This window comes from Gallinula chloropus (assembly GCF_964237585.1).
Source record: "Gallinula chloropus genome assembly, chromosome: 10".
Lineage (NCBI taxonomy): Eukaryota > Metazoa > Chordata > Aves > Gruiformes > Rallidae > Gallinula > Gallinula chloropus.
In genome coordinates, this window is record NC_140095.1 from 3,952,401 (window position 1) to 3,964,747 (window position 12,347).

The window sequence follows — 12,347 nt, forward strand, 5'->3', positions numbered from 1 at the left end:
CCGCCCACCCCCCGCAGCGTCAGGCCAGCCCCGCGGGCGGCGGAACAGGAGGAGGCCCAGGCCCCGCCGGGGCCGCCGCGCCGCCGCCATGGTCGGCCGGGAGAAGGAGCTCAAGATCCGCTTCGTGCCGGGGCGCTGTGAGCTGGTGGAGGTGAGCGGCGGCGCCGGCAGGTCCCGGCCGGACGGGTTTCCCCGGCTGCGCGACGACACCTGGTGGGGGGGGTGGTTCTCGGCGCCCTGCGGCGGGTTCGGCCGTCCCGCGGGCCGGGCAGGGCCCTGGGGTGCGCCGCCGGCCGCCCCGCCCTGCCCTGCGCTCCGCTTCCCCGGCCGGGCGGCCGCGCTGAGCTGGGCCCTGCTGAGGCGCAGTGCGGCGCCGCCGCCGCGGGGTTCCGCTGGCCCTGCTGCGGTCGCGGCGCAGGGGGAAGCGCCGGCCTGTTGACAACGGCTGCGGCTGCCGCGCTTCCCCGCCCGGGGCTCCTCCTCAGCTCCAGGAACCGCAGCAACTTCGCATCTTCTCGCGGGATCTCTACGTCGTCGGCCGCGGAGGCGTTTCCTGGCGTAGCGCGGGTTGAACCCGCTGGAGCCGCGCGGGGCCCTGGCCGGGACCCTGCGCCGTGCTGGGCAGCGCGCGGGGCTGCGGCGTCCCTCGGGAGGGGCCGCCACTGGCTGCTGCCGGTTGTGCTGCCGGGGGAGCCCAACAGGGGTTCGAGCCCCGCGGCTCCGGGGCCGCCTGCGGCGTGCGAAGGGCCAGCAGCGCCTCGGCGAGGCCCGGCCGCCGCCTGTCCCCGGGGCTGGCGCTGCAGCGGGGGCTGCCGGGCTGCGTGAGGAGCTCGGGCCTGGCCTGGCCTGTCCCGGGCGCTTCCCTGCGGGCGGGCGGCCCTTGGAACGGGCATTTCCGAGCTGATCCGGACTTTGTGAGCTGGGGAGGTTATAGCTTGACGGGTATCTCGGCCTTCGCCCTGCCGGTCGCCGCGCCCTGCTGCTCTGCGTTCGGATCGTGGCGTTTCGGGGGCACCTGCAGAGTCCCCTCGGCTCTCAGAGCCGTTCAGCCCCACAGTGCTGCTGCTGCTCGGCTGTTCCATTCGCGGTGCTGCTGAGCGCTGTGCCCGAGGCCGCTGGTTCTCAGTGAGTCCTGAACCCCAGATGGAGCCAGTGGGTGTGCCCTGTGTTAGAGCTCAAAACTGTGAATTTAACACTGGAGTTTTCAAAGGTCTTTTATTCTTTACCTATAGTAACAGTCCATGAAAACGCAGTGAGTTTTACGTTTACTCTCTAGCTCCTTAAGAAAGCAGCTCTGAGCAGCCTGTAGCTCCATTTAAGAAAAAATGGGTAAATAAACAGAAGTTAGAAAAGAAGATACGTGGCTGTGTGTGGTTTCAGCTCGGTGCTGATGCTCCCAGACAGTCACTAGAGGTTCATTAACTCATCCCAAGACAAAGAAGTACCAGGGGTTATGTTTTTAGCTTTGCTCACCGTTAAAGAGGGTCTGGCTGCTGCACTGAGGAACGTGGCAGAGTTAATACCTACTGGCTGGTCTGTGTGTGGGCAGCTGTGAGGCAACAGCAGCAGCTTCCCCAAGCCCTGAGAGCATCTGCAAACGGCAGTGGTGGGAACCATTGAACCTCAGAGGTCCTTTGGACTCCCAGGTTCCGCTGTCAGTAGTTTCTGACAGAAGTGTAGTTGCAGCTGGGCCATGTTCTGCCACAGAGCAAGGTAGTGCTGAGGGAAAGAGTTATTCTGTGCAGGTTTTGTGTTACCAGAATGCTTGATTTCTGGCCAGGTGAAATGCATCTAAACTGGTAGTTGCTTTGTAGGAAACATGTCTTATTTGGCTTCTCAGAGACAAGTGACTAAAATGAGTTGGTCTTGCAGAGAAGCGCAACAGGATGCAAGCTGTGCTGAACCTGGTGTAGCTGTGCCTGTGTTCAGCTGAAGCCACACTGCTCATGTAAATACCCTCAGGATGCACAAAATGAGCTTTGATGAATGATGCTTAAAAAGGCCAGACTTTGCAAGTGACACAGAGTTGGTGTGGTGGGTTGGCCCTAGCTCGATGCCCAGTGCTCCTCAGTTGGGTGGGGGAGAGAAAATACAATATATGGCTCCTGGGTGGAGATAATGGCAGGGAGAGACCTCTCACCAGTTACCATCATGGGCAAAATGGACCCAACAACAATAAAAATTGATCTCATTTATTACCCAATCAAAACAGAGTAGGGTAATGAGAAATAAAACCAAATCTTAAAGCACACACCCACCCCTTCCTCAGCTCGTCTTCATTCCTGAATTCTCTGCCTCTGTCTATGCTGAGCAGCCCAGGAGGATGGGGAATGGGGTTTGTAGTCAGTTCAGAACATGGTGAGTCTGCTGCTCCTTCCTCTTTAGGGGGAGGACTCCTCACTCTGCTCAAGCATGGGGTCCCTTTTGTGGGAGACAGTCCTTAGAGAACTTCTCCAACATGAGTCCTTTCCACAGGCTGCAGTTCTTCGTGAATTGCTCCAGCACATGTCTCTTCCATGGGGTGCAGACGTTCAGGATCAGATGGCTCCAGCATGGGTCCCTCATGGGGTTACAAGTCCTGCCAGCAAACCTGCTGCAGTGTGGGGCCCTCTCTCTGTGGGGCCACAGCCTCCTTCAGGTGTTCCAACCTACACCAGCGTGGGGTTTCTCCATGGGTTGCAGGTGGTATCTCTGCTTCCCATCATCTTCCACAGGCTGCAGGGGGAAAATGTGCTTCACCACAGTCTTCCTGGGCTGCAGGGGAATCTCTCCAGTGCTTGAGGAACCTCCTGCTCCCCCTCCTTCACTGACCTTGGTGTCTGTAGAGTTTCTCACATATAACTCCTCCCTCTGGCAGCAAAAAGCTGCTGCTTGGGGTTTTTTACCTTTGTTATCACAGAGGTGGTACCACCGTCATTGATCCGTGTGTCCTTCGCCAGTGGGTCCGTCTTTGAGCTGTTTGGTATTGGCTCTGTCGAACCCAGAGGAAGCTTCTCCCAGAAGCCATCCCTGTAGTCCTTCCCCACCCCAAACCTTACCAAGCAAACCCAAAACAGTTGGTTACTTTATACTCGTTCTTAGATAGTTTTAAAGAACCTTTGGCTCGTGTTTTCTGCAGCGAGTCTCTGATCTTTATTAGCGGGTACCCTCTGGCTACAGCAGCTCTGATAATCTGGCCTGTGATGCTCTGTCCAGGCTTTGCTAAGATAAAAATCTCAAAACAAAAATAAGCAAACAATACTTGTATGTTCTTGCTTTTCAGGCCAACAAGGGCAGCCTTAAAAATGTCAATAAACTTGTGTTCTGAGGTCAAATTGACATAAAAGGTAAAGGTAGCTTTTTAAAACGTCACTTGCTGTAATGAGTTGTTTTCCTAATGGTCCTGATACAATTATTCATTTTCATTCAGTACTGAAGGAGGTAAGGAGTCCTGTGCCTGAAGATTGAGAGATGAGGAACATGCATGCTGTGTGCTGGGAGCTTTAGGCAATTTGTTTGAGATGAACAGAAGTTCAACAAGGCCACATGCAAGGTCCTGCACATAGGTCAGTGCAATCACAACTGCAGGCTGGGTGGAGGTTGGACTGAGAGCAGCCCTGAGGTCTTGGGGGTACTGGTGGATGAGAAGCTCAGCATGAGCTGGCAATGTGTGCTTTCAGCCCAGAAAGCCAACCAAATCCTGGGCTGCATCAAAAGAAGTGTGACCAGCAGGTTGAGGGAGGGGTGTTCCCTTCTCTATTCCAGTGAGACACCCCACACCTGCATCACTACATCCAGCGCTGGGGGCCACAGTACAGGAAAGACATGGAGCTGTTGGAATCAATCCAGAGGAGGCCACAGAGATGATCAGAGGGCTGGAGCACCTCTCCTTATGTGGACAGGCTGAGAGGTGCCTGGAGAGGGCTCTGGGGAGACCTTATTGCAGCCCTACAGTACTTGGAGCGGCCAACAACAAAGCTGGAGAAGAACTGTGTTTACTGGGACGTGGATTGATACACATGGGGGGAATGGTTTTATGCTACAGAGTCATGGGGTTTTATCAGGTATTAGGAAAGAGTTCTTGTGGCACAGGGTGCCCAGAGAAGCTGTGGCTGCCCCTGCATCCCTGGCAGAGTTCAGGGCCAGGTTTGATGGGGCTTTGGGCACCCTGGGCTAGTGGAAGGTGTCCCTCCCCATGGCAAGGGCTAGCAGCTAAAATGAGATGGTCTTCAAGATTCACTCCAACCCAAACCATTGGTGATCAACTGTTTCCATAACACACCTCTGCATATACCCTTATGGAACAAAAGCTTTTTACCTTTAGGGTGACAGTAATATGGAAGTGTTTCCTGTACTTCTTGTGCCACAGGCAAGATGTAGTGGTCTGTTACAATGCTGAAAATGTAATGATGCTCAGAATCCCTGGGCTGTTTGAATTGCATAGCAGACAGCATTTACAAAATGATCATCAATTACCACAAGTTGTCCTTGTGTTTAAGGTGGCCAGGAAATCCCAGGTTTACGGTTTCTGTACAGCTGAAGGTTGGTTCTGTACTGGCATGTAAGCACATGCTTATGTTTTTATTTCTGACATATGCAGGAGTGTTGCAGAATGGCTTGAGCAGCAAGGCCATGAGCCTGTGGAGCAGCTGTCCAAGCAGTCGCCTGTGTAGCTTGGTAAGACCAGGCCCCAAGTTGTCTTGGTGAGAACAGAAGGGTCAGCAATTGGTCAGCATATTCTTGTGTATCGTGCAGCAAGATCACAAGATGTGGGAGCAGGAGGTGTGATAGGGATTCAGTGCTCCTGGGACTGAAAGAGACATGATTCCCAGGCTGCAAGATGGGTGGAGTATGGAAATGTAACCCTTAGTTAAGAGCCAGTTAGAATACAAGTACAACACGTGGTAGGAATAGTATAACGGGGAGTGTGTGCTTGCAGTGAAGTTGAAGTGCTTTATCAATCACATTGATTGGCAGCATCCTTCCCTCTGCACAGGAGGACAGCAGGGAAGGAAGGTAAAGACTGCACAGACAGGCAGGAATCTTACGTTTGCTGTCTTGAGAAATTGGTTGTGTAGTGAGTTGGGGAGAAGAACGACCTTTATGTGGGCAACGTGTCTCCAGTACTGAACAGTGCAGTAGGAAACGTGCAGTAGCATGTTGTATAGATGGGATGCTTAAATTACCAAATCACTTGGAGCTGCATTTTGTGAAACAGAAGACAGCTCTATCTTGGCTTTACCTATTATTAGAATATTGTCTTCAGTGAGGATGAATTATTGTTCTCTCCAACAAAATTCATCTTCAGTTCTCACTGTCATTGTAGGTAGGCCCACAGTGAGTTGTACTGTCTTGCTGCAGCCTGTAAGAGGCACAGTCTGTAATTACTTGCTGCAGGATGTGAACCCTGAACATTAAATGTCTTGGGTGTGGTTTCACAAGAACATTTTTCCTTCATTTCAAATTGCACAATCAGTTATCTTAAAAATATGTCTTCATTAATGATTTGTTTTATTTTCCTTTCTTGTGGAAACAAATTAGTTTCCCATTTAATTTCTTTTTTTTATTATATTTAAAAAAAAAATGTGTAAATACTTCACTAGGTATGGTATTACTGCTCCCAGGTGTTTGTGATGCTACCAGACACTCATGTGGCAAGGAAAGCTGCTTAATACAGTAGCACTCACTGTACCAGCCTTGCATACCTTTAAAGAAAAACACAGTAGTAACAGCAGAAAGAGAACTCTTCCTGTTCTTGTTTCCCTAGGAAGATGTTGATATCCCCAGCAGGAGAGTGTTGATTACTGGTGCTACAGGACTCCTTGGCAGAGCAGTGTTTAAAGAATTCAATGAAAATAATTGGAATGCAGTTGGCTGTGGATACAGGAGAGCCCAGCCCAGATTTGAACAGATTAATCTTCTGGACTCTATTGCAGTTCATGACATAATCCACGATTTTCAGGTGAGTTTCTGGAGTGTGAAGTAGATGGATAGGGTACTTTATACATCTAGTAATCAGCAGACAGCGCTTTTCTGAGTTCATGTGGCTTTAATGGGACTAATGCTTTGTCAGAGCTCTGAAAAATTACACTGCTGCCTTTTCTGCCACCTCTGGAGGGTAGGTTTGCTCTGTGGCTACAGACCTGAACTTTGCTGTTGTCATCACAGACAGAGTGCAGGCAACAGATGTCTGTGTCAGCACGTTCGCATTGACTGTGGAAAGGAAGATAGAAATCTAAGTTACCCACACTGTAACATGAAGCAGCTCTTCAGGAGCTGAAGAATCCATGAGTACAACAGCAGGAACTGCATGTCTAGCATGCAGTGCAGTAGGAAGTTCACTGTTTATTCAGGCTCACTTGCAAGGGGAGTATAGAGAACCTGAAAAACATTACTCAGGCTGCCATTCCATAAGATGGCTTTAAATACCTTGTGAATAGCCTGCACATGTCAAAGAAGCTATGTGTAAACAGCTTACCTAAAATAGTTTGGCTAATTTTTTTTAAGTACTATTATGTGTGTGAGCATTACATTATTATCTTTTATATCATTATGCTGAGTTAAGAAAAAAGCCAACCAGGAGCTTAGATCCTGCTGTGGAAGTGAAGCTACTGAAGATCGTAGTTGCAAAATGAACAGTAATTTTTTTGCTGTCTTGAAGCAGCATTGTTCTGTTTCATTTCTTAATGAAAACAAGTTCCTCAGACTGCTGTGATTAAAAATAATACTACTACTTTTAGTACTTCTCACAACTTAGTGAAATGACTTTTTGGCTGAGGGAGTTCATTGCTACAGTTAGGCTGCACCTGCAACTTCTTACATAACGTTTGTTCTTTAAAATTAGTCTTTAATTTCCAGCCTCATGTTATAGTGCATTGTGCTGCTGAGAGAAGGCCAGATGTTGTAGAAAGTCAACCAGATGCTGCTTCACAGCTCAATGTGGCTGCTTCAGGGAACCTGGCAAAAGAGGCAGGTAAGGAGACTAAATTCTAATGAATTTGGTTTCTTTATTACATAAACGTAAGTTACTCCAAGTGCTGAATGTCGTTTCTGTGATCAGTGTGCCCTTGAAGGGCAGCATGTTTGAGGATCAGTGAACAGAAAGTAGTGGGAATGAAGGGGGCAGGATGGTGAGGTCTTCTGACAATTTGTTGCAGTGTTTATTGGGATTCCAGCAAGACATGAATTCAAACCAGACTCTGTATAAATGTTTTCTTCCTAGCTGGAGTTGGAGCATTTCTGATCTACATCAGTACAGACTACGTATTTGATGGAACAAGCCCTCCTTATAAAGAAACTGATATACCCAATCCCCTGAATTTATATGGTAAAACCAAACTAGATGGTGAAAAGGCAGTCCTGGAAAATAATGAAGGTAAGAATACACTCGCACATCTTCAATAGAGGCTTTCTCTTTTTACTTAGTTGTGTATTAGCTTAATAGGCTTATAAGTTAGTGGTGAAGTTGCAAAAGCATGGAAATGAGATTTAGAAAAAGATGTGATTAGGACTCAGTTGTCTTGCTAATAAATATTCCTATTGCTTAGAGGTTGACTAAAGCTGTATTTCTTACTTGTTCAGATCTTTCTGTGTGTTACTAGAATGATGGACATTCACCAGCCTTTGTTAATTTTGAATCACCAATACAGCAGAAGCTTTACTACACATGATGTATAGTTTGTGTTGTTTAGGGGGGTGCATTGCAGCTGTTCTAAATGTATGTTTACTGAAAGGGAGAGCCAGGCTGGCTTCTCTGCAGATAGAATCAACATGTGCTTTTGTTGCTACTCTCTTGGTATTCTTGATGATCTCCTGTTTTGCTCTCATTACATAAGCCACCCAACCATCCATTTTACCTGTCTTAGCACACACATCAGATTCCTGCTTGTAACACTTGCTAAAGGGTTAGTAACATAATTCTGGTTTTAAGTAAGTAATTTTAAAAAAAAATGTATTTAAATAATTTCTTAATGAAAATTGGTATTCCAAATATACAAAATTTTTAAAAATGTTCTTAATACAGGAAAAAAAGCTTGGGACTGAACATGTTCCCTTGCATTTAGAACTTATTTCTTATACAGAACAGAGGCTGGGTTGTTTCTAGTTAGTCTGCTGTCAGTTTCCAGCCAGAGATTATAAGGAAAGAAGCACTTCTATTTTCTCAAAGAATTTGAAGAAAATAATCTCACTGCACTTGCACAAGAGGCTTCTGATATGTCCATATGATACCCTCACTGTGATTCTGCTCTGCCTAACCAGAGACTTGAACAGTTGATAGATTAGTGTGATGGTCTTTCAGTAAGTAAATACATATTTAAGTAAAAATTAATTAAAAAACTTACTCACTCCACCTCTTAGTTAAGTATCATCTCTGAATTTGACTGTGATGCTGCTTGCTCCCTCTTCGAGATGGGTAATGAAGATATGACTGCACCAAATGCAAGCACATGTGGGCATCTTGCTAGGTCCTTCCCCCACAAAACTGCAGTTTTCTTTCATGATCTTTTTGAGTTGATCTGTCAGGCAGTACTGGAGTGCAGCAGTGGTATTATTACCAGAAGGAATTGAGAGATGGTGCTGAGTAAGATGCTTGAAATTGTTACTCTGTTGTCTCATGCAAATACACATTTTATGCATAGTAGTCTTCAACCACTGATTTGCTAATATTGTACAGGTGTCTGTAGCTGTATGAAAAACTTCCCTATCTCTTTCTGCTGTATAATGCAAGAATCTGCACTAATAATTTGGGTGTTTGCTTTTTTTTAAAGTTTACTTTGGCTCAGATGGGATACAAGTGATAAAAGTTACATTTAGCACTTACATGCATGAAATGAGAAAGTTTCAGTCTTCATAACCACTGGCATGAAGTTTATTCTTTCCAAGTCTCAGCTCTCAAGAACAAAAGGCAGGCAGTTGTCTTCTCAAATAATTAATACTTCCAAAGACATGTAAAAAGAGATGTTTCAACAAGTATTTAAAGAGAGGAAGAACATACTTGTTGAGTGACCAATAACTGTTTCTTAGAGCAGCAGCAGATGGGTGTCATGTTGGCATTTTTATTGTATTTGTTTTCTTTTGTGTAAGTACATACTTTGGTTTATTTTTCTGTGACAATAATTTGTGTGTTAGATTTTGCTTTTTCTTTAATAGCTGTAGCATTTTCCTACAAATTCTGAAGAATTACAGTGATTTGTGGATGTTTAATATCACCAACATATTTCTTAACACTTCCAAAACACTTTTCAGGATATGGCACCGCATTCATACTTACTCAGAACAGTGTTGATACTTTGAAAATATTCTTTCTTGTAGGTGCTGCAGTACTTCGGATTCCTATCCTGTATGGAGAAGTAGAAAGGCTGGAGGAAAGTGCTGTGACTGTTATGTTTGATAAAGTGCAGTTCAGTAATAAATCTGCCAATATGGACCACTGGCAACAAAGATTTCCTACTAACGTCAAGGATGTGGCAGCTGTTTGCAGACAACTAGCAGAGAAGAGAATGCTGGTAAGAATTTAAAGAAACAAGCCTCTTAAGGTGGAAAGAGATGTCTTTGCTTTGTTTCTTCCTGTTCATTGTACAAACCAGAAATGATGTGTGAGAAGTGGGACCAGACCATGTAACGCCAGTTTTCAGTCTGTCCCATCAGGTGCTCTCTGAACAACGCATGAGCCATGGCCATGGCAGCAGTGAGGTGCTTTAACATGCCTTTTGGGAGAAGATCTTGCTGGAAGATTGTTCTGCACAACTCCTGCATAGAACTTTACAGCATCCAGCTAGTGCTCTCTCTTTTTATTTCTTCCTCTCTTCACTTGTGCTTCTTGTTTCTTCTCTAGGACCCGTCAGTAAAAGGAACATTTCACTGGTCTGGCAACGAACAGATGACTAAGTATGAAATGGCATGTGCAATTGCAGATGCTTTCAACCTTCCCAGCAGCCACTTGAGACCAGTAAGTGATGGGATTTTTGACCTGTAGAGAGATGGATGTGCTTTACCATTTCAAGCAGTAGGTCTCACACTAGCTATACAAGTGAGCTTCCTCTTCAGGACAATCTGTGTGTGTCTAGCACAGCAGATGTATTGCTGAGGATACAGTCTGGTATCTAACTGAGGAAAACAGCACCTGCTTTGACCCACTGAATTACGGAATTACTTTTACAGTCAGAAACCAGTTTTCAGAGTCTGTAGTGTAGTGGTATTTATGTAGAATAGTCCCCTTTGTCACAAACAAATCCAAATTTCTTGTATATTTGCCCTTAAAAAACCTTCAGAGATTGAACATGAAGGTAGGAATCTGTAAGAACTTTTTGGTGTCCAGATTTATTTCTGGATATATGCACTTCAGATGTTCAGATCATTTTTGCTTTGTTTCAACACACCTGTCCTATAGTTTTAAAGAGACTAGAGCATGTAAGTAAGATTTTACTTGTAGCCAAAATAAATTCCAAGGATTATGAATTAGTAAAGGCTGGAATTAAAATGTGTCCTAGAAAATGGAGAAAAGAAGAATGGGGAACCCTGAGTTAGTCTGTGATTTTTCTACCCAAATCTATTTCTGTTCAAGTCGATGAATCAATATGTTTTTGAGTATTTTTTTAAACCATGTGATCATAGCTGTAGGGTGAAAATAGGAATGAAGTGTTAAAAGTATAAATGGTGAACAGTAATTGAGTGAAGAAAATTAACTCAAGGCACTTTATGTTGCTATAGCAGGCACCTCTCTTTGTTGAAATGACATTAACCATATAACAAGCAAACAAAAAATCCCCACAAAATAGTTGGAAGTGAGGAGGGGAACAGATCTATGTAGGAAGCTACAAAGGAAAAACTTCTGAGTATAAGAAGAAATACTTGTTTCACTTCTGATGGTTCGTTGGTGTGTTTTGTTGGGGTTTTTTTCTGTTTGTTTTGTAGATTACTGATTGTCCAGTTGTGGGTGCTCTTCGTCCCAGGAACGCTCAGCTCGACTGCTCCAAGTTGGAGATGCTGGGGATAGGTCAGAGAACACCGTTTCGAGCTGGGATCAAAGAATCGCTTTGGCCTTTCCTTGTGGACAAGAGATGGAGGCAGACAGTCTTCCATTAGTTTGTAACTTTTTTAGTACAAGTATGCTATGTGGCACTTTTTTAAAAGAAAAAATAGTTTTGTATGCGTGTTCCTAAATTGTGACATTTATGAGTTTTCATTGGATCAGGTAAACATGGTCTTGCACTAGTGAAATTGTTAGCCTAAAAGAAGCTCAGTGACAAAAACTGAGCCTGTTTGATGTCATGGATCTTTCCTTCCATTTGTACCGGTCTAACTTGATGTCCCTTCTTAGAGGATTATGGTTCTTAGTAATCATCAGTACCATTTGATGCTAAGAAAGACTCGGATCGCTTGTAGACTTACTTTTGGCTGAAATACATTGTTTACGCTTAAGGTCTGTGCCATTGTTGTATAAACCATTTCTCTTCATTAAAAGCCATGGTCAGTTACTTTATCACCAAAAATCTGAGTTTTTGTTCTTTAACTTTGGAAGGTGGTGGCCTTGTGACATTAAACTGAAGCAGAAATTGTTAGATGTTTGTTTTGCTTGAGCTCTTATAAAAATGTTTCTTAAAAAGTGAAACTTTATTTTTGCAATTATCAAGTGGACTTTTTATGCTTGAAATATTTTCAGACTATTCTGTATCTTGAATGCCTGCAGCTTCATCTTTGTACAGTAAGTTGTATGCATTTGTTTCAATGGTGAGATATAAAAGCTAGAACAGGGGTTGGGAGGGTGGGGAACGAGGGGTTTTGACCTTGGAGTTATTTTTGGGTTGGGATTGTTGTTGGGTTTTGTGTTTGGGTTTGTTTTTTTTAGTGGGGGGCTGTTATGTTTTAGGGATTTTTGCATAAAAGCAGGAAATGTCTTCATCATTCTTTTCAGTAGTACTTTGGATTGGTGAAATTAGTAGGAAGAAGGTATTTTTTAGTCAATACATGTGAAATAGAGAAAAAAGGTATTTCAAGAACTTAAAGCACTCTGGCTTCTTTTGCACAGGCTTTCAGATCTTGCACTGATGTAGCTTGCTCTGGAGCAGCAAAGCACATATGTTGACGGTTTGCACCATAGTAATGTAACTGCATTAGTCTAATATATGCTTATTCTGCTGAAGTCTAGTCCCTGATCTGGGACTTGGTAGCCAGGTAAGAACATGGTTTGTAAAGGCTGGCTCCCATTTGAATTTGTTGAGTTCAACAAATGAATACATGTGCTGAGACTGCCAGCAGACTATTAGTAAAACTAGGAAAAGCTGCATTTGGACGATCACTTATTTTTCTGAGGTTGAATGAAGGGGGAAGGGAGGATGTTAATTTTTTTTACAGGGGGCAGGAGGTGA

The 12,347-nt window shown here is 44.9% G+C and overlaps 1 protein-coding gene across 1 annotated transcript; it reads left to right on the top strand.

The window, feature by feature from the left end:
- The first annotated feature begins 36 nt into the window (after nucleotides 1-36).
- Nucleotides 37-11,729, top strand: MAT2B (methionine adenosyltransferase 2 non-catalytic beta subunit). Its single transcript, XM_084268799.1, has 7 exons — nucleotides 37-151; nucleotides 5,747-5,941; nucleotides 6,838-6,952; nucleotides 7,202-7,354; nucleotides 9,292-9,485; nucleotides 9,815-9,928; nucleotides 10,894-11,729. Exons 1-7 carry the CDS (start codon nucleotides 89-91, stop codon nucleotides 11,062-11,064), a joined length of 1,005 nt encoding a protein of 334 aa, XP_084124925.1. The 5' UTR covers nucleotides 37-88; the 3' UTR covers nucleotides 11,065-11,729.
- The last annotated feature ends 618 nt before the right edge of the window (nucleotides 11,730-12,347 follow it).

Excerpts from the sequence above, each read along its gene's own strand:
- MAT2B (XM_084268799.1), top strand. The coding sequence starts at position 89 with ATGGTCGGCCGGGAGAAGGAGCTCAAGATCCGCTTCGTGCCGGGGCGC. Across the intron at positions 152-5,746 it reads GGCGCTGTGAGCTGGTGGAG|GAAGATGTTGATATCCCCAG; the intron begins GTGAGCGGCGGC and ends TTGTTTCCCTAG. Across the intron at positions 6,953-7,201 it reads GAACCTGGCAAAAGAGGCAG|CTGGAGTTGGAGCATTTCTG; the intron begins GTAAGGAGACTA and ends TTTTCTTCCTAG.